We start from the raw sequence: 23,292 nt of genomic DNA on the forward strand, positions 1-23,292 counted from the left end.
AAAAAATGAAATTACTCTAAGCCACTTACTCTTTCATTTCAGAGAGTTTTAAAATCTTGGCTTTACAGCAGAATGGTAATATATTTTACATTAACATAGTATTCAGTATCAGTCACAGAGCTGTAATTCATTCAGTATTCAGTATTTATCAGCTACCCAGTTAACATAAAAATCCTGAAAAATCTCTGATTTTACTCAAAAATCTTTTTGAATGTCATTTGTCTTTGATCAGATAAGCTTGCAGAACTAAAATTACTGTGCTTGCTCAAAAAGCTGATCTGAAGGGGGCTGATTTGCCACCAGCCCCTCTGCTGCCTGCAGCAATGGTTTCAGAGTTTCATTTTTTCAGGTGGCTAATATTTCACTTGCTATCAATTTCATTTCAATTTTCAATTCTTAGACTAATAAATCAAAACCACTTATATATTGAAATATTGAAAGGGAAGAAGCTAAAAGGGTATGATTTATTTCTTGTGTAGAGATTGGATAATACTGGATTTCTATAAGGGAGATAGACACAGGATAAAACTGCTTGTGATCCTAACAAACAATCTGACAGGTACCAAGGCAAAAGCCATCTCTTTTCATCCCAACCTGGATGCCCACATGTCAAAGTAAGATCCAGAAAGTCCTGTAGGATGTGAATGTTGTCTGAGTCCTGGAGGTAAGTGTTATGTATCTCCATTCTGTTCTTTGCTCTTTTCTGTGCACTCTCATGACTCCCAGGCTAGATGTATGTTTGCTCTGACAGAGCATCGTTTCTCTTCAGTTGTTGTGGAATGTGAGTAGAAATAACATGCACACTCCTGAACATAACTGCAAAGAGATAATAAATAGCTTTTCCTGCCAGTAATGGAATAGAATAGGGTAACAGTTCTTTCCAGTTCTATCTTTTTTTTTTTTTAACTATCTTTTAAATCCTTGATGGTTGACAGTAGCACCAAAAGTTTGCATGAGGAGATAGCACAGGGCCACTATTTCCCCACTCTCAATCACAAGAAACTTGGGATTTCTTGGATCACTCTAGTAGTGCTTTTGTCTGGACTAAACGTTTATGAATACACTTTCAAACACAGTAATTATTTTCCCAGAAGTGGCAACAGTTCTTGAATTTAAAACACCAGTACATCCTTACCCAGTCTTCATCCTCAGCCTCACAATCATTAAAGAAAATATTCAGGACATTTTAATTCTTCTGATCAGAGTAGCATCATATGTGCATTATTGGCATGTAATCATGTTATTCTAGACACCATGAGAAGTCTTTAATTTTGAAATAAATGTGGTATTTTATTTATAAATATAAATAGAATTTTCAATCACTGCCTTTTTATTTCCGTTATTTTCCTTTTTTAAAATAACTTAAGAAGGAACCAGACAAAACCTACTCTTTACTTAAGTAGTAGCTGAAAAAAATAGCATTTCTCATTACATCTGCTCAAAGTTAGAACTACTTCATTTAAAAAATAAAGCAGTAAGCAGTGTAAAAAAAAAAAGAGAGAGAGAGAGAAGAAAAAGACCATTAAACATAACAGTGTATTTAATCTTTCTTTTTGCAAATGCTCCAGGCTCAGAAATGCACAACATTCTGACTAATTTGAATATAATTGAAGCCTTTTCTTTTCAGCATTTGTGTGCTGAAATTCGGAGTCTCTAGAGGTTAGCAGATACCTTGTGCCATGTTGTTCCAACATGATTTTGACATACTGAGAAGTAAGCTTAATGCTTACTTCTTGAAATGGCTTTCACCTCCCAGCATTTGGCAGCCATACAGGAATGAAACTGGAGAGCAGAGCATCTAGAGATGCTTCTAAGATCTGTGTTCAGAAAGAATAGAATACATTTAAATTCAAAACAAACCATTTGTGACAATCCTAAACAGTTCCTCATTTTAGAAAGTGCAGGCCTATGAGGGCAAGGGAATCTGTAACTGTCAATTAAAATAATCTAATATAGACTTTTCAGGATTTTTTTTGTTGTTTGTTTTTGGTGTTTTTTTTTTTTTCCTCTGGAAAGCTACTCTTTTTTTCATTTCTTTATGTATTTTACAGTTCAGAATGACTGAATCTGTAGCAAACATATTTACTGAATATAACTTCACAACAAAATGAATACTCAAACCACTGTAAAGTTACTTCATATTACAAATAAGTTATACACTGTTCCCCATCTGGGAACTCTGAAACACTGTGTCTTAGTTGCATTCAGAAATGAAAACCAGTGAGTTCCTATCAGTTTACTTAGATTGGAAGAAAATAGAGTGATGGCAGATTATCCAAGGTAGGCAGAAACACGTGGAAAATCCTGCTTGCCTGAGCACTATGTACACTACACCTTGGCTGGCTACACTCTTGGGTTTACAGGATTTAAATCAGACCAAAATTTGGCCCTTGTAGCATTCAGTGTGCTGTTCTGGGAAAATATCCAAAAGAATTCAGTTGGTAATCGTCAAGGCTCTGCAATTTTGTAAGATATAAGTTGAAGGCTGAAAAAAATATAAACGGTTAAGCAGGAAGATTGCAGTGTTGTTTCTTGTTGAATTTGGAGTTATGTTAGAAGATGTAGAAAATATTCAGCTATGGCACTGTGTATATTTACTGAACATGGAATATACTGCTGGGACAGCAGCTCTTGATCCTGCAAAGTCATCTTCTGTAGATACTAAGCTACAGTCACATGCGCCTAATACCAAATATGTTTCAAGGCTTCCTATTTTATTGCTGCTACATAGTAAGCTATTTTGCAAACTGAGTGTCTATATGGTTATTTTGAAGTATGGAAGAATATTTTAAACATTAAGGTGTTAAGTTATGGTTAAAACACTTGAGATACTTGCGCTACAGCAACCCAAGTCCTCCTTGGACACAGAGTCTTACAACAATCAAAGAAAGCAGTCTGTGCCTTTTGAGTAAATCATGAACTTCCCATGAACACATCTTCTTCTGAGAGCTACCCTGGGGCATGCTGCACCTGCTTCTTTGACCTGAAGTCTCAACTGTGTTTCCTTCTTCCAGGTATTCCTTTCAAGATGAAGAAGACATGTTCATGGTGGTTGATCTCTTGCTTGGAGGAGACCTGCGGTACCATTTGCAGCAAAACGTCCATTTTAATGAAGGAACTGTCAAACTGTACATCTGTGAGCTGGCACTTTCCCTGGATTATTTGCAGAGATACCACATCATTCACAGGTGACAGAATTTCATTTCAGGGATGGGCTGTTTTCTATTTGCAAACCAAAGGAATTTTATCATGTATCAGATTACATCTAAATACAGCATGTAACATCCTTCTGGCTGCTTTTAATTTAATTTCAGTTCTCCAGATCCTCAGTCCTCCTGAACACAAAACAAGCCCTGAAATTGTAATTCGGGGTAACAACTTCACACAACAATGTGAGAGAAAGGTCAGAACATCAAAGGCTGGGAATTAGTAACTTTTTAGCATGTAGAATCTGCACTAAGGTCACAAGAAGGAGGAAGGGGGGAAAAATAAGAACAAGTAGAAATGGAACAGGAATAGATGTTGTGTCTTTTTTGCACTTCTTAGATTACAACAGCCTGATATTTTTAATGCTTAACTGCTGACAATCATAGTATTTATGTCAAAAATTGTGTCATGCATTGCATTGAGGCCTGTTTGTTTTCCTCCTGTTTAAATGAAACAGTTGGGTAAATTCTTATCTATGTTAGCACAGCTACTGTGAAATTATAAAATGAAGGCCTTGACCCTCTATTTTATTGTTGTAAAGGATATTTCTCCTTAACTTACACTGGCTTCAATAGAAAAATTATTAATTTTTGCATTGCCAAACCTGGATGTGAGATTTGGAGAGCAAGCTGAACTAAACTGTGCCATAGATCTTTCAGTGACAAGTACAAACATATTTTTCAAATGCTTTAATAGATATTCTTCATCCTATCTGCCTGCCAGTGCTGCCTCATGATTTTATAATAAAGAGCTAATAAAAAGCGTGATCTGACTTTTGAAGAGAGAATATCAGTATAAAATTTCTCCAGTCTGAGGTACAGTAGTTAATGTGTCATTTATAAAAAAAACTATACAAAAAAAAATCCAAGACAATATTGCATCTATTATTTTGCTTGAAATTAAAAGCCTATAAATGTTGCAAGCATTTTTTGTGCATTTCTATGCATTCTGCACACAATTTCCTTTACCAGTGAATAATTTAAAAGTTGGGCTCAGAATTTCAGTTGACCTTTGTTTCTATGACTTGAAGAATGTTCTCCGCGAAGAACAAATTGATGAGCATTTTTCTCACATTCATTTTAATGAGACATTTTATGTAGGTAGGTTGTCAAAACATTAATGAAATAATCTAGTTTGTAATTAAAACTTGTATTTTATTACATGCCTGTGACCTAAAAGTGTGTCACAGGAAAGTCCCTGAAAGTTTGTGGATGTCTTGAGAGAACGAGGGGCTGAATTTAAGTTAGTGTGTCTGTTGGTAGTTTTTTCTGACAGGACATGCATTGCTGTGGTCCAACTGTGGAACTGGGCAAGACAGTTCTGTTCTTTTCTGCGTTAATTTATCGTAGTAAACAATTCTACTGAATTTTCTGTTTTGCACTTGTTGTAGTACAGTGTAACATCATTGACTTTAAAACTAGTTGATTTGTACCCAGGCAGGTGGGAGGGTTGAGGATCCCAGCTGGAACTGGTTGTGGGCTCCATTTGGTGGCAAATTCCAGAGCTGAGTTCTTGCTTTCACTCTACACTGGCAGTTTTTCCAAAACGAGACAGAATAGAAAACCTGTTTCATAGCCTGTGGGTTTTTTTTTTTTTGCAGGCTATTTTGTTAGGTTTGGTGTGTAGGATCTGGTTATCCCATCCCCCTGTGCTACTGGGGAGAAACTGACAGACCTGAGAACCTGAGAATGTGGCTCTTGCACTTCACTGCTTGCTTCCCAAACAACCCAACTATGGCACAAGGACCATTTTGGCTTTCACTGTCCAACCAAGTCCCAGAACATCCCAGATGTTTCACTTATCATAGAAGGAATTATTTCCTCAGAAATATCCATCATGTCCTGCTTTCTCCCTGGCCTCAACTGTGGCAGGCCTTCAGCTGCTACAAACCACTCCAATAGGACAGGCACTTCTAGTTTCAGTTGTCTAAGGAGCTGAGCAAGCAGTTTTGCAGTATAAAAACATGTTGCTGTTGCTTTACTGCTGCAAATACCCCATCTCTGTCAGAGATTACACCAGTGAGCTGGCTGGTATTTATCCATAGTCTAAGAAGAAGTCAGCACTGTTATTATGACAAAGTCCTTCTAGCCAGCATTCACATGTTAACCTACAAAACTGTATTACATCTTTCACTTTTAAAGAGCATGTTGGTAGCAATAGAAAAAAAAAGTGAGTCACAGAGTCATTGAGAGAGCCTACTACTAAATTTTGTCTGTGCTATGAAGAGTGGTTGAATGATTCATCAGACTGGGTAGGTGGGTTTTCAAATCATGGCATTACAGAGAGCTGAATATATGATGTGTGAGTCAGGAACTGAATTTCTCAATATTTACAGATGTGTGTGAAATGTGTACAGGTTTCCATTATTGTTGCATCTGGAAAAGTGACAGAAGTTTTTTTAAGGATTAGCCTGCAGCCCCAGGAATTTACCTGGAAAAGAGGTAGAAGCAAGGGAAGCAGGAGCTATAAAGGCATGTTTGAATGAACGTATGAGTGCCTAAGTTGGTGCTATGCCAATTCTCATCAGAGCTAACATGCAATGCCTCTACATTTGCTGAGGCAGTTAGTTTCATATATTTTAAATGGGGCAATCATTTCAGGAATACAAATATTGTTTCTGCAGAGATAACTTTGAACATTAATTGTGCAAAAACTATTACTATTGGTTTTTTTTGTTTGTTTGTTTTTAATGAAAATAGCCTTATAATTAATTGCATATTTGTATATAAATCCATATTTGCATCCTGCAAATATGGTTTTACTTGTTATGTCACAATAGAGAATGCTGCACTGTGTGTCTCTCACTTGCAGCTTGGTAGTAAATATTTGCAGTTTCATAGATGTTCAGCCAGAATTATAAGCACTTTTAAAGAAAGAATGTGACAAGTTTCAAGTTATGATCTGAAGATTATTCTGGGTACATTTTTCACTTAAACAGCAGCTAAATTAATACTAAGATAGCTCCTTTAGTCACTGGCAAAAGCTAAATCACAAACTTTTATTTCTCTACAATCTTGCTAGAATGATGTTTTTTTCCAAACTTCTAAAATTTAAAACCAGTTATTTAAAATCTGAACAAGCTGTGTTTCTCATGGACCCTTGGATCCAGTGCACACAGAATAGCTTCTGACAGTTCATGTAGTCTCACATGCTCTCAAATGTTGGTTTGAATCTGGCACACTGCATGAGCTGACAGGTTTCAGGACTGTATGTCTGAATGCATTCTTTCCCATGCTGTCTGTATAATGTCAGTGAATAATATATTTGACAGAAGTTTTCCCATCAAAGGCTCAGTGAACTTATTTCATACTTGAGTAACTCAACCTCCTCCTTTCACAAATGTTTCTGTTTATATATTTCAATAAAACCACCTACTTCCTCACTGAAGTTGGATACACATTTTCATTCAGTTATTTCTTCCACCAGCAGCAGTTGTGTCTCCCAGGATGCTCTTGCAGCCAGAGCTTTGGCTCAGAGCAGCACAGTGCCTGCTGCCCAAGTAATGTACTCATACTGATCACATCAGGTTTTCTCTTTCCAAGTGGGCAAGTGTTAACTCTGTTGCCCTTTCAACTTTCCATCACTGTTTGGTTCCCTTAGTTTCATCTGGTCAGAAAGGAGGCTGGCTGTGGCAAATGTCTGGAAAGGAAATTGTAGTAACTTTCCAGCACAAGTTTTAACGTACTGGAGTCTATGTTTGATCTGCATATCCAGTTATTATTATTTATTTATTTATTTATTTTTAAATGTATAATAATTTGTGTGCGTGTACTTATGTAACTGTCTAAATAAATCTTCGGTTGAAGCACAGAATTAGTTCAGGATGTGGTATGTGCTCTGCAGTTCCTGTGGTTACCTCTGCATCTCCACAAGTTCTACCCTCAGAAGCCATTAGCAGCAGCTAAGTGAGGGCAGAAAATAATGGAGCATTATGTGCCACTCTACCAAGTATCCCACTGCAGAGTTAGGGGATTTTGCTGCTAAAGGCTAGGTCAGACGTGCTGCCTGTGCAACACTACTAGGCTGTGTTATAGCACAGGAGACTGACATTCATCACCAATGAGTCCTTCAAGGTGCCCAGCGATATGGTGAAATAAGGTAATACATCCAAGTGATGAAAGTCTCTCTCTTTAATAGTATAATCTTTCACTTAGAAGACTACTCTTCGAAAGAACGAAGTCTTATTTTAAATGTTCCTTTCATAACACTGTCCATTTGGCATGTAAGTAGTAAATAAGCTTTGGAAATTATTTGAAAACAGAGACTCACTTAGGTGGTTTCTGCAGACATCATCAGAACGGTGCCAATCTGGGGTTTACTAGGACAAGTAAAGTGGTCTCAGTTTCTTACAAATTTCATCTCATATTTGTACTCATACTTGCTTGTTTGTTTGTTTTTGCTGTTAAGAATGTGCAGATTAAGAGGAATAGGCAATAAATTCTGAAGCAGACAAATTGGAGAAAAAAAAAAGCAATCATACAGTGGCTACTATTCATACATACTCCCAAGGATCATGACTAGCGGACTGTTCATTGAATTTTCTTAATGTGTTTCCCCAAGTCTCTTCGATTTCCTTGTATTATGTTCTTTAAATAAGTGCAATCCCACATTTTTTTCAAGGACAAATTGCAAAATAAGTTATATAAGAGAAGCAAATTAGAAGATATATCAAAAACAGCTTAAAAAGTGCCATGTGAATACGAAGTGCAGAAAATCTGCTGAATGCTTACAAACTAGCACTGATCGAAAAGAATGATATTTACCAGTTCTGTGCACAAAAGATTTTTGAATTTTAGTTGAGTCATTAAAAAAAGAATTACATATCACCAGATATGAATAAGCAAAGTACAAGCCTTTCAACTTTAGAATGGAGTTCTTTACCTATGAGAACAAATTACTGTTACTTGTTTGGCAAGAGTAAAAGAAAAAAAAGAAAAACTATTGGATAGATGAGGCAGTATAATGCAAACAAATGAAGCTGATTTGAAAACACACAGAGATCCCAATATTCTAGAGACGAGATGAGTAATGAAGTAAAAGCACTTGTGTACAACTGCCACTGGGACTGATATCATGGACCTTGTGTACTCTACATTTATCACTCAGGGAAAACACCGAAGGGTGCCCCCTATGTCTTCTCTCTTTTAACAACCCATATCTAGGACATCCACCCTGCAGTCAACAGAAGGCTGTTCAGTTCCTTGCAGACTTGAAATGATTAAACGAAGCTGATTCTTGGTCCTTTCTATCATCCTTCTTATAACGAGAAGCTGTAACAATGTGCTAACATGAAATACTTCGTTTAGTCAAGGAAAACTTCCCACCAGTCTCACATCATTTAAAATTTAGGTGTCTGATCAAAGTTAGGAGAGAGTATATCTGAATCACAGACTAAACCTGGCCAGTTTTCATTAGGTAAGAAATTTCCAGCAGGAAAAACAATCTATACTAACCTCATCCTCCTTTTTTGTGCTGTAGAGAGCTTGACAGAATAAGTGTTCTTCATTAAAAAAACTGATATTTTGTCACTACTATTGTTTTTTACTTGTTTATCTTTTTAGACAAAAACAAAAATAAGCATAGATATGATTTAGAACTTGATCTGGAGGAAGAAGTTATGTAACAGGGCTGATATGAAAGTAATGCCTGTTATTTTATTATATTGGCACACAATGTCAGAAGCAGATGTTGGAGTTATGGCAGTAGAATTTGAATTTTCCCACTAACATTCTTTTATATTTTGTTGCTGCATGACAGATGGCAGCAGAGGGACAATCTGACAAAATGGTGTCTAACATGGTAATACAAATGAAAAAAGGTGTGTCATTAATTCTTTGTGTGAGTAAAATGGGACTCCTTGACATTCGTCAGTGCTTGCTGAATGTCTATGGAGATCTAACAGTGAATTTGAGTACAGTGAGATGGTGGGTACTGTTCATAGATTCATAGATTCATAGATTCGTAGATACATTAAGTTGGAAAGGACCTACAAGATCATCTAGTCCAACCATCTTCCTATCACCATCCCTACTCACTAAGCTACTAAACCAAATCCCTTAACACCTCACCTAAACGCTTCTTGAACAGCGCTAGGGATGGTGCCTCAACCACCTCCCTAGGCAGGCCATTCCCGTGCCTGACCACTCTTTCAGAGAAAATTTTTTTCCTCAAATCTAATCTAAATCTTCCCCAGCACAACTTGTAGCCATTCCCTCTTGTCCTGTCATTAGTTATCTGAAACACAGTAAACTGTGTTTTAGCAGGGGTGATAGCAACAGAGGTTTACCTCCAATGGTGCAGATTTTTATGAGCACAGCTTGCAGGCTCTTGTCCATTGCTGTCTAAAATACACAGCTAACAAGGGTGACTATGCTGAAAAATAGTGTTTTGTAGCCATGAATTTGCTCTATCAAATAGTGTTGTTGTGCTCTTTACATCTGTTGATGTTTCCATGGAAATAAATTGGAGGCATTATTTTCAGATAAATCTACATGTTAATGCTCAGTATCATTCTTACTAATTCTTCTTACTAATTCTTAATAATTTCCTCGAGTACTGTGTTCAGTTTTGGGCCCCTCACTACAAGAAGGACATTGAGGCCCTGGAGCGTGTTCAGAGAAGGGCAACAAAACTGGTGAGGGGCCTGGAGCACAAGTCTTATGAGGAGCGGCTGAGGGAGCTGGGATTGTTTAGTCTGGAGAAGAGGAGGCTCAGAGGAGACCTTATAGCACTCTACCACTTCCTGAAGGGGGGTTGTGGTGAGGAGGGGGTAGGCCTCTTCTCCCTGATAAGTAATGACAGGACGAGAGGGAATGGCCACAAGTTGCGCCAGGGAAGATTTAGATTAGACCTCAGGAAGCATTTCTTTTCTGAAAGAGTGGTCAGGCACTGGAATGGCCTGCCTAGGGAGGTGGTTGAGGCACCATCCCTAGCGCTGTTCAAGAAGCGTTTAGATGAGGTGCTTAAGGACTTAATTTAGTAGTTGGGTAGAGATAGTGATAGGAGGATGGTTGGACTAGATGATCTTATAGGTCCTTTCCAACCTTATGAACTTATGAACTTATGAACTTCTATAAATTAGTTAAAATAATTTCAAATATTCAAATCTAAAGTCCCAATAGTGTCACACAAATATTGTGAACTCCTGCATGTCTGATTTGCTCCAATTAGTTATAACTTCATTCTCACTGAGGTAATCAGCCCTTTATGTTGCTCATAGCTAAGTATGATGGAAAACTGTTAGGTTCACAGGACAGCAATAAGTGAATGAAAGAGAACCACTAAATGGTTTTTGGGGTGACTCAAAAGAGTAAAAGATCATTTACAATTCTGAAGCAACTTGGGAACCAGAAACCACTGGAAAGAAGTAGAACCATAAGTAGTAACAAGTGATGATCAGGCAGTTACAGACAGCAATGAAAAGCTTTTAAACCAGCAGAATTCAGTGCCACTAATTTTTTCATTCTCAAGTAGTTTCGCTTCTAAGGGAGTAGAGAAACAGAGGGCCAGGCAAATTCAGATTCTCTGTCATGTCAGCAGGTACAAATACAAATGGATAATAAAAAGCTGACGGGGAGTTTCCTTGCCATAAATCTTTCTGCTGTAGTTAAGTGTGATAGACAGCATCCTGGAGATGTCAGCAGGTTCACTTCTGCCCTGGGCCCAGCACAAACTTTTCTGTAGAGTGTATTTGAAGGGAATCTGTAAAGTCCATGTAGACGTCAACCAGAAGTTAGGCAATTCCATGCTCTGCATTTCCCATTTGTCAGTCACTGTGCCAGTGAGCATATTGTGTTGGCTTTTTCATATATGTCTGTCTGCTAGAGACTTTCACAAAACCTACCTGCATGTCAGCTCTGGGTATATGACTTTCATATGAGTTGTTCCTAGTTCTGAAGAGACCACACTCTTATAAACAAGCTGCCATCCCCTGCTTGTGTTACTGTTTTTCCTTTCCTTCTGGGTTTCTTTAACAGTTGTTTCATATTAAACTAACTTTAAGTAAGAGAAGTTTTTTACTAAGTATTCAGCAGGACACATGGTACGTATTAAAATACTGTACATGTTCTCCAAATCCACAGTTTATCACCCCATTCATGGCTAATTAAGTTAAATGGTTTCCTTCCTTCTTTCCCTCCCCCTCTCCCTCGCCTCCCTCTTCAGTATTACAATTTTGAGCATGACTTAATTTCATAGATCCAAATTCTGAAGTAAGAGACGCTGACAGAATTGAAGCAGAGCTCTATATTCAAGATTATCTCAGATTTCCATCCACAAATATTACTAGGCTTATGCTAGTTTTCCACTTTAAGAAATCACTATTTTCTGAAGTGATTTTAGCACAGGCATCTACTTGCTACCCCTGTGTGCTAGCAAGGGTCACTGTGTTGATAGCATATCAGTGTTTGCTAATAGTGTCTTGTAAATTCCATTACATCACTGCTGTACACAGTTATGTTCTGTCCACAAAAACAGCAAATTTGTATGCACTGTGCTCAAGGTTTTTTTTATCTGTAACTAGTGAACAAATATAAAATCTCTGATGAAAGTATTTAGATGGAAAGTAAGAATATGGAGAAAGAAGATTTCAGGGTGAGCAAAGTACAAACCAACAGAAACAGGTGGATGATTGCTTCTTTCTGCTATTCTGACTTTAATGGCTGCATCATTTCTTCAGCTTGGATGAGCAATATATACACAGAGTGCTCTTGCATTCCCTTGGAGATTTCTTTACAGTGTAATCTACATTTTAATGTATTGCAAAATGATAAAAGATGCAAATGACATAAAATGCAGATTTACATTAATTCTTCATGACAGCAGTATTCTGATGTCTCAGAAACTGAGAAGATTGTTTGTGATGCAACAGGAGACATTTCCTTAGAAGATATTGCCAATTTAGGCTTCCTTATTCCCTTAGAAATTCATTCAGCATCTTTCAGCACACCTCTGATATTCCAGCTGAATTGTACATTTTTTACTTCACAGCTACACAGAAGAATATGAAATATAATTTATAACACTACTCACTAATATAGTCACATTATGAAACAACTAGTGGGAACAGCCTGTAATTAATCTACAGATTGCCAAGTGTTTAGTTCTGTTTCCCTTCTTTACTTTTTTGCTTTGCATTTTAACATACTTTATGGGTGCTCCTCAAGACAACACTCTAGAAGCTATTTTCAAATTTCTCTGTATCCCCTTTGTTCACTCATTAATTTCTTCATCTTGGTATGCACATGAAACGTTGGCACAGTTCTGGATGCAGGATAAGGACTTGCTCTCTAGTCTAATGATAAAAATAACAGAAACTATCAGCTTCTCCTTTTCTCTGTTCACAGTGACTATTTTATATTTCATCACATTACACTCTCTAAGCTTATTTCAGTTATTCTGTGTATTTCATTTTTTTAATATTATTTATTTATTTATTTATTTATTTTGTCTTGGAGGCATAAATCTGAATGCAGGCACTTTAGAAGGTAAGTATTTGTTTCTTATAATAGAACTATGTCTTTTCTTCCTATACATAGATACTGTCTCTATTCCAATCCCAGGTTTAGCTCATATTATAAGTATTTTGTGATTTAAAGAAAAATTTTCTCTGGTTTTATTCAGATCTCTAACCCTGTTAATTTTTAGTAAAAACCAGCAGTGCTCAAAATCTCATATCTTTATGTAGTTGTTATCATTCAATGTCAAATGATATGCCATGCAATTGGAATGATAAAAGGCCTCATAAATGATAAAAAATAATCCACTACAAGAAAAATAACAGAGCAGGGCATATCAATTTTTAAACAGTGTAAGAAAAGGAAACTGATGAGACAGTCTTGTTTTAAGCTCTGGATGTATGGCTCCTGAGTTCACAGAAAAATGGATGAGGTTTCAACTAGCTACACCACAGGAGACAGTAGCAAGCTAAAACAAAATTGAAGGTAATAGATAGACCTGTGTGTACCAAGAAGAAAAAAGATATAATGTCCCTGTTCAAGAACTTGGAGAAGTTGCTGGGGAATGTCCAGGGAAGGGATAAGAGGAGCAGGTTTCTCTGCAGATTTGCAGGAGGAAAAAAAGCAATCTGGGACTGTTTCCAGGGAGTAGATAAAAGAAGGATATATTGATAGCAATTCCTTCATTAAATGTGGAAATGGACAGAAAGGGTCTGAGAGGGCTGAAGAAGGCACTGGGGAATGCAGAACATGGAGTAGTGTGTGGGAAGGGTAAACATGACAGGAAGAGTGATTGTCCCTTGATGTCCGGCTAAGGAGTGAGAGGAGAAAGTAGAGAATTTGAGAGAGGCACTATGAAATGTGGGGGAATGGTTAACAGGTAAAATAAGGAATACACATTGCTCTCTCAAGTTGCTATAAGAATTAAAAGATGGTCTTTAAAGCATTAAGACCATTATGTCTACTCCATTTGTTTTAGAGTTTCACTTTGAATTCATATTGATAGACAGCAATTTACTTACTGTTAATAATCAATAACAATTAGTAATATAGTCTCTTAGTAAGACATGCTGAGTTGAAAATCTATTGCCTGAAAGCTGTGTTTCTCAGCTTTCATGCTAATTAAATTTATTAATTATCTAGAGTTCTGCCTTTAAACTTTACAGGGACTTAAGATTTGGCAGAATTTTCCCTTGGTGGTGATTCTTCAACTCTCATCTGCAAACCAACACAGCCACAGAAATTCTCTACAGTCAGACACTCATGCATACACATGCGCTTACACATGTATATAGAGCTGAACACTAATTAAAGTACCTGCTTATTTCCCTGATTCCCAGAGTACCTCCACTGCTGAAATTACAAACTATGAGCACGTAGGCAAGGACGTCGATTTCCAGTCAATAGTCCTTCATCCAATCTTTATTATTTAACATTTGCTTTTAAAAGAAACTGTCAAAAAGATATAGCATAGGAGATCTAAAACTGGGAGATTGCCTTAGTTGCCTAGATTTTTGAACACCTGCATCAAGCTGTTGTAACTCTGAAGTTATTAAGAAGAATGGTAGTGTTCAGTCATTGCCTGCTCTTCCCTCCAAAGGAATTCTGTATTATCAGTTTCTTTCTATCAACAAGATTTTATCTCCTGGAGATAGAATATGTCTCCAGCTGTTTAAAAGCAGTTCTGTGTGGCAGTGCCAGGTCCCCCAGATGCCACACATAGCTGGGCTTGTGATGGACACTGATCTGGAAGGGAGCAAGGATCCAGCAGGCTCTTTCCTCAGAATTCCCTCTATTACCACATCTTAAGAGGAGACCGTGCAGAGCCTCAGACGCTTTCATCCTGAAAATGGTGAGGATGTTTTATTAGATGGCCTTGGGTAAGAAAAATTCTTAATGATACATACTATTTTAACTATGGCTCAATTCATCATGCGTGAAGGATTGCACTCTTCATGGTGTGCGATGACGTCAAATGAGACAATGAGTGCAAGAAGCGTGACTCCTGCAAGAGGCTTAAGTACCTGCCTGTGCTTCTGTGATAACATGTTACAGTAATTTGACTCGAGAACATCCCTAGTTGTTTCCATAATCCTGTGCTGCATGCTAGATGTTTCTAAAAACTTATTCCACAGTTCATCAAGATCTGAACGCAGGAATCTATATTTAAATTAGTTGTCTGAGCAAGTGGATACCTATTCAACACAGCCAAGAGAACCTAAAAAAAATATTCAGCTCATCCAAAAATAGTTATTTAGTCTTCTGAATCTTTATACTCACTTCAGTGATTGTACTGTTCATTCACTAAACATGGAAATGTAGCCACCTAATTCATAATAGTAGTTAATGCAAATATCTTGAGTTGCACCCAGTTTTAGTTTTCTGTTGAATAAGTGGCAATAATAACCCCTATAATAATTTCACTACCAAGCATTACTGTAACAGCAGTTTATCTGTGGAGTCCTGTATAAAACCAGCTTCACATCAGTGTTCTCACACAGTGGTCTTAACTATTTCCTCTGAATTCAAGTAATATTGCAGATCTTTTGTTCCTTATCCAGATCAATCATGAAGTCTTGGAATAATCAGCTGTTGGATTCCAAGCAACACGTAGTTGACTTCTTTTAGAACAGAAAGGCTTTTTAAAACGGTGGTGTGTTTTGTCATCTCTATCCTGCCTAGTTCCATCTACTCTCAACAGTCTTCAAGAATATGAATATTTATTGTTGTCAGAGTTTCTTTATAAGTTTTCATTCTTAGAAGCATCAAAAGCCATTCTCAGAAGTAATTTATTATATAAACACCTTAGATAGGTTATGTTAGAGGTAGAAAAGTGTCATGAAACTTGTGTTTGAAATGTTAGATTTGTTGGAGGAAGAAAATGCAGCAAAAATTCAGGTATTTATCTTTTTGCTTCATAGAATTAATATATTCATTGGTGTATTTCACAAAATGACCTGCAAGTCCAGGTAGCAGATGCTCAGGTATTTTAATCTTTTACTGAATAAGATTTTCTTTTCAGGAACTTTTCAGCCTGTGCTATTGCAGCTCACTTTTATGTACATTAAATCTGTAAAACCACTTTGGGAATACAAAGGATGTCAAAGCTCACTTGAGTGTGGAATGTATTCAGAATCTTCTCTGTGTATCTCCTTGTTGCATGTATCACAGAGTCTGAGATGGTCAATTTGATAAATAAAGGATGAAATATTTAAGTCACTGGCACAGCCCAGCTGGAAATGATTATAACAGTGAGGGTGATGGGGAACCTGACATTCAGCATTAGGTGTTTCAGGTTAGAAAGAACAAAACAGAAGCACTTGCATATATATGGTTGGTTTTTGCTTGCCATTTTACATCCCTTCTCTTTTCCCTGCTATGCTGTACTGCTGAAACTCAGCAGCAGAAAATGTGCTTGATAGGATGTTCCACTGCTGCATTAAAGAGACGACTGCCCAGGCACTCACTGGCAACCTGAAGCCTTAGGATTTTCCTTGTCCCACACATGAAGTCCACTGTGATATGCCTTAATTTCCAGCCATGATGTCTGTAATCTGTGTAGTCCGCATTGCACTTTTGTATGCATGAAGGAAACAGTTAAACAATGTGGTATTATTTTTGTGCCTAATGTTGTTCCAAGAAGTTTCTGATGAACTTTTACATATTCTTATGTATTTTTGTAATGTTTATTGAGGTTTTCTGCTTGTGTAAATTTGAAGAGGGCTTGGGCTTTTTTACTGCAAGGAGGCTGATATTTGTGCTACTGTTGGCAGAGTGCAAGCTGAGCACATTCTCCTCCCTACTTCTGGTCAAAAGCTCTTGTACAAAATCTCTGAAGAAAGAAGAATGCCCATTGCAATCTACATATTTTTCTGCTGGACCAGATAATTCTTTCCGAGCACTACTCTCCGTTAGTATCTAATGAGTCATACACTTTCCTTAGTTATGAGAGATGTCACCTGCTCTTGAAAGCTGATTCACATTTAGATGTATAAGCCTTGTACACTTATGCACGGGATGCCTCTATGATACTTGAAGCTATAATACAGAAAATAGCCATTTTTGGTGAACATATAAACTTACTGCTATACAGTTATCTGTCACAACTTCTCCATGTTCACTGGAGAAGCATTTGACTGAAAAGGTTTTTTATTTGAACCATGGTGATGTTTTGGCATCATTACAGTGTTGAATATTGTTCATGGTTCCTCTCAGAGACACCCAAAAGTACAAGTGCTCTAGACACAAGGTACATCCAGCGTTAGCTCTAGAATGTGTCTGTAGTAAAGGAAGGGGCACATTTGTCATTGCTTTGAGTCCTTCAGGGAAAATGAAAGCTAAACACAGAACTGCCTGCAAGTCATTTGGGCTGAGTAATGCTCGCTTAGAAAAGAACCTCTGTATCCACAAGAGAAATCCTGGGTATCACAGTGTATGTTGTATAATGCAAAAGCTCAGTTTATACAGCCACTGTGGTCAGTTCTAAAATATTATACAATGAAACATATACCACTGTAAGTTCAGGTTCATATATTTCTTTGGTCAAGTCTTTATAATGTTTATAGAATATAAGAACCTTCATCTATTATTCTTGTAACTGCAGATAAAATCATGTTGGATATTCAGGAAGTATAGAATAACAAAATGTTCTATATTAAATATTTCTATTTTAATTTGGTGTCTATGTAAGTTCAAGAGCCACATCTGACCAAAGATGACTTATGTACCTGTATGTACTCAGAAATATGAAAGGCTCAGTATACAATTTCTGTTCATTGGCCTGTTATCTTCAACCATGATAACAATATGCATCGCAAGTATTTCTCTGCTCCATACTTGAAACTGTTACCAAAGACCACTGGCTACACAGACAGATGGAGATTTCATTACTGCCACCTATTGTTACAAGTAGAGAATTGAACATATTTTCATAATTGTATTTTCCAAATGGAAATGTAATTGGAAAATAATGAGATAGTTCCAGTTGAAGCATTTGTAAAATAGCATGTTTGGGTTGCTTCCTTACTAGCTTCATTTTCAGAGCTACAAAAAAAAAAAAAAAGAAGACTATTATGAGTGATAAGAAAATTTAAGTTCTTCATGGACATCTGCTAAAATGGACCATTAAGCCAAAAAGGAATTATTGGTACCAGAACACTTGGCATCAGAGTAACTTGTTTTCATAGATACAACAAGCCAAAATCTGGAGCTGGGTGTCCATGCTCTCTTTAGAGGTACATTGAGAAAGGTAAAGCCCTTGGAGACCTTCACTAGAAAGTTTTTACTGTTATCATATGATTACAGCAGCAATTATACCTCATATATGCAACAGAAAATGATCTTGTTTCCAAATAGAAGGAAAAAGCTCTAGAGTGTGATAATAGGAAATGGTGACTGAATTCTGATTAGTATCATATGAATGGATGCTATCAGATAAATAGTTGGAAGCAGGTATGGATTTTTATTTATTTATTTATTTGTTCATTTATTTTCTCCATTAAAGTCTTGGGAACTTGAATTGCAGAGAAAATGAAAGATTTAAAATAACACAGGAATTTAAATAGTAAAGTCCAACTAAAAAAATGGTTTATTTTTTCATGTCCTATCAAATTTGAGGCACTTAAATCACACCAGTCATGTGTTACAGTGTGTATGATAGCAAACTTACATACTTCTGCTTAGTGTTAAATATATATTATTTGAGGCTGAAAGTATAGAATCTTGGCAATTTTTTTTTCAGTTTTATTGAATGCTTTTCAAGCCTTGAAATTTTTACTGATTTTTTACGCAGATTTCTGTATGGTTGCATGGATTTTTAAATCTAGAAGTTGCCTTACTGAGTACCACGGACATGCACGAAAATGTCTTAGAGGAATTAAAATACACTGATAATGTAATAGTTTCTTTCAAGTTGTAATGTTTGTTAGTCTTTCAGCAGGGAAAAGAGTTAATATTTTTAAGACATCTGATATCTATCTGTGCATAGTATTCATATTTTTAAAAAAGGCAGTCAGTAGGAACTTCTGATATATGTTGATTCTGAACTTATTTCTAGTAAATCACTGCAGAGCTAAACATTTATCTCCATCTCTTACTTGGAGTCTGAAATGCAAATTTCTTAGATTTTTCATTTCCTAGATGGATATAAGACTGTAAAAGTAAGTTCCAATGGATAGAGTATAAATCAATTAATACTTAAAGTTTTTTTGACATTTTGGACTAGAACAGCACACTGTGAGCAATATCCTTTGACACTGCAGCTTCTCTGTGTGCAACGATCTTCAGAAATCTTCATATGAAATGGCAGAGTTGACTGAGTGAATTATGTCACCCTTTGCATCTCATAAGATAAATTAATGTACCCACATCCTGGCGCTAAATAGCAATTTATTTTGCTTTCAAGGAGAAATAGCGAATCTCAACTATGCAAGAGTTTTCTCCCTATCCAAGAGAGAAACAGCTAAAAATGGTGCATTCTTCCTTACAAATAGCTCAGCTCAGAAGAAGTCATGCAACATGAAATAATGTGTTTCTGTAACTTGCCTTTAGCTGTCAGTGAATTAGTCCAGCTCCAAATAGTTAAAGTTCAAGACTTTGAGATCTCAGCATCTCAGTTGCTTGTTTCTGGATTTCCTTTCTGCACCTATAAGGAGTGGAATTTTTTAAATAGGAAGTTCTTCTTTGTTCCTGCATCATGGCTTCTAGATATCAAGACCCGTGAGAGTCTACTTCTGAACCAAATATTCTGGTAGCATTGGTGCCATTTGTGGCACCTTGTGGAAACACATCCAGATTCACACAGCTACATCCAGATTCAAACAAACACCTACAGGATGCTTTTTTCTTCCCTGATCTATCATGATCTAATACCACATGTTCTCAGCTAATTTCTGATTCTACTGAAATCTCCAAATTTCAAAATTACAGTGATTCACGGAGTTGTGTCATGGCATGGCATTCATTAGAGCAGGAACAGATGGTTCTGAAGGTCTTTTAGCAGATAAAATTCTTTAACTCCCATCCCACTGATAAGAAGTAATAGCATTGTTTTAAAACCAGTATTTTAATACCATTGAGCATTTCTCGAAACAATGAAAGATTTTTGTCAGAAGCAAAAAACAGTAAATTCAAATGCATACTTCTGCATAAAGAGAAAAAAATATTAATATAAGAAATAAGCTATTTAATTAAGAGAATAAAAGAACTCACCTAAACATTTATATTTATTTTTTTTTTACAAGATTTATCCTATAAAACAGACTGTTAGATTGTCAGCACTAAGGAGAAATAGAGCACAAGAAAAACTGTTAGGGATTAAACAGCATCTACTGAAGACAGTGTTGTCCTTCCATTGACTTCAGGGGCCATTGGATCTTGCAGGAATTAACATTTTAAACGACAGAAATAAAGCCAGTATTTATTGTTTGCTGGCTGCATCTTCAAAGGCAGAATAAAATAGATGGGCAATATTAGTTTTTCAATCTCACAGGTTTAAGAACAAGCATAGACCTTGCATTTGGCATAATTATTGATGTATTTCAAAAAGATGAAGAGAAGCTTGCATCTGCATTTGCTGTAGAAGGGCTTTCCTGAATCAATTAGATAAATCTTAGCTGGAGGACCTCAAGCTGGTGGTTCTGTTACTGACATCGATGGCATTTTTATGCAAATATGTCTTGCATAAAATGTCAACTTGAGTTTAATCTCGGTTGTACAAATGAAACTTTGTTTACTTAGTTCATTTCATTTATACAAAATTCTAACATTTCTTTCACATTCCAGAAGCAAATAGAAAGGCTCAATTGACCATCTACATACTATTTCTATTTGATATGCCTGTTGTGTCACATCTAACAGGTCTCTTTTGTTAACTGAACAACTCTGATCTATTTCTTGTTTCCTCTCAGCCATTCTATTTCAATTTGTTTTTTGCTGTTGTTCAGCCTTCAAGAACTTTTCTTTTTTGTCTATTTTCTTTCAAACATTATGAAATCGGGTAACTTGAAGAACCTAACATTGTTTTATGTCACAATATATTTTTCAATATTTCCTTAGGTAAACTGGGTAAAGCATGGTTGATTTTATCAGCCACAAGCCTTTCCTCCTAGATTAGTATTTGAAGTCCAAGAGATTTAAAGGGATCAAAAGAGGCAATGTCCTGGTTGCTACTTTGTAGCCGTATACATGGAACTTTTTTTGGAGATGGCTCTGGTTTTCAAGTGTTAAAGTAAATAGTATCACCATATGCTGCCCAGCATTCTTTTATAATCTATTATTATAGATTAATCTATTATTAACTATTATTAATAACTATTTGAACTATATAAGGAACACAAAAGTGTAGCTTCTGGTTTTTAGGGCAACTAAGATCATTCCCTCACAGTGTGTCTACTCTTCATTTTATCTAGCACTAGCAGTGTAAGCACCTAATTTTCTCACTCTTATTGAGATTTCTCACATTCATTTTCAGCTGAAATATTTTTTTTTCTTTTTTCCCTATGTCATATAGATAATATTATGTTACAACTGGAATGAACTGCAGAGAATTTGAAACTTAACCTCCTTTCATGCTGGAGATAGGCTATTTATTCCTACTATTCTGTTAACACTTCATTCTACTCTTTATTCCATTCATGGCCAAACTAGGCAAAATCTGTTAGTGAAGTCTAAATGTGTGTAAGTACATATTTCAGTTAGGACAAGATTTATAGAAAAATGTTTAAATCAGAATTATCAAGCCATTCTTTGGCTGAATTAAAATACACAGATCTTCAGAATATATTTTGCAATGCCTTCTCTTTTGAGAACTCTGAAGAGTTTAGCTCAAGGGGTAAATATTTTGCTCAAGGTAGATCAATGCATCTCCTCAGTTAATGCAATAGTGCTTCAAAATTGCATAAGGTGCAAGCTGCCAGTGCTAAGGCAGTGTCCAGGAGTGGTGAGGAAAAGTTGTCTCCATGTTCTTGACAGCAAAGTAAAGGTCAACTTAAAAGGCTAAGCATGTCTCTCTAAGGAGTGCCTTTTCCTTGTGCCAAGAACATCAGAGTTGAGCTGATGTTCGGGTACATTACAATCCCCACCTATCCTTGGCACACCCCCATTCCCCAGCCTGCTACCTACCATAATAAGTAGCCAAGGGTAGTAGATTCAAGGCCTGAAAGTGGAGCTGCTAGACCTAGCTGGGTAGTTAAATATCTAGTAGGACTCTACAATATATGAGCGATTGTGCACATGGGCATGGCAGATTAGTGGGTCTGACAGAAAGAGTAGATCAGTGATTTTTCTAATTAACTGATTTCTTGTGTTTGACAAATGTAGACTCCCTTAGGCAATCAGGTACCTCCAAGATGCAAATCTTCCATTTTTTTGTTCCCACTGCTTTAAAGAATAAAATACATCTTTAAAACTCAATATCTGTCAATGCTAACCATATGAAAACAAAAACATATGAGATAGAAATCTAGAAAACCTATTTAGTATGCTTGTTTTCAAGGCAGTAAATAGATGTAGATAAAAATCATTTACTTTTGTATATTGTATGGTTTTCATAGTGTTTATTTAAGTGGCCCCTGTAACCAAGTGGAAAAAAATTAAATACAGATCTTCTTTTGCTATTAATTATAATGTATGCATTTACTTATTTTACAGGGATATCAAACCTGACAACATATTACTGGATGAGCATGGTGAGTAAATACTGACTGCTTCTCCCAGATATCTCTAATTTTTGAGCTGTCTGTGACATGGTGGTTCGTGGTTTTTGAGTCAGCCTGAGCTTCTGGATTCCAATCTATATCTGGACATTCTGCACATTCCTCTGCCCATTTGGAGATTTTGTAGTATTCATTCCTATTGAAAAGAAAAAATGTTGATCTGACACTTGAAAGAGTTGAACATAAAGGATTTTAATAAGTATGGAGATCACTAGGGACACTAGTCAAAAATAAGTTATTATTTTAATAACATGATTAATGTAAGACACTATAATTGTTATTTAGGGATCTTCCAATAGAACAGTACCAAACATCTATTTTCTGCTCTGAAATCCTGAAGGACTAGGAAGTTCCAAATAGCAAACTATTTCTCATGTAGGTATCTGAAATTATTTTCCTACATTTTGATAAGAAATTTAAATAAGAAACTGAAATTCACCTCTAAAATGCCTGTAAAATTTTCATGATTCTATATTAAAGTGCTGGTTCAAAGGGCAGTTAAAATAATAATCAGATATGAATTTTATATGATATGATAATCGGATATGAATTTTCAAGACTACTTCCATGATCTCAAGCAAAAACGGTCTGTAGTGAATAAAAATTCTGATTTTTTTTAAAAAGAAAACCATACAGATGCAGAGAATATATGAAGTATTTTACTAAAATTAAATGGATCTTTTTGCAACTACTTACAGCAAGGATATGAGAAAATACAATGAACGAAAGTTTTGACCTTTTATTAACTAGAACAATAGTATGAGATAAAGGCAAAATGGAAAATAATATGTATTTGCTGCTGTAGGAAAGACCTATTTTGCTTTATACTTTTCAGAAATTGATTAAGAGTGGTTAATCTCTGAAAAACAATACAGACTTGAAATGATGCCAAAGATATAATTATTTTTCAAAATCTA

The 23,292-nt window shown here is 36.2% G+C and overlaps 1 protein-coding gene across 1 annotated transcript in view; it reads left to right on the forward strand.

Annotated features, from left to right (window-relative positions):
* The window catches only part of STK32B (serine/threonine kinase 32B), a 129,713-nt gene that overhangs the window by 68,631 nt on the left and 37,790 nt on the right, over positions 1 to 23,292 (forward strand). Inside the window, exons 4-5 of the mRNA XM_065735778.1 lie at positions 3,015 to 3,188; positions 22,311 to 22,348. Coding sequence (XP_065591850.1) covers positions 3,015 to 3,188; positions 22,311 to 22,348 — 212 coding nt within the window. The remainder of the gene's footprint in view (positions 1 to 3,014; positions 3,189 to 22,310; positions 22,349 to 23,292) is intronic.

This window comes from Cyrtonyx montezumae, unplaced genomic scaffold, assembly GCF_038088225.1.
Source record: "Cyrtonyx montezumae isolate F1298 unplaced genomic scaffold, pur_monq_1.0 scaffold_2, whole genome shotgun sequence".
In the NCBI taxonomy this organism is placed as follows: Eukaryota; Metazoa; Chordata; class Aves; order Galliformes; family Odontophoridae; genus Cyrtonyx; species Cyrtonyx montezumae.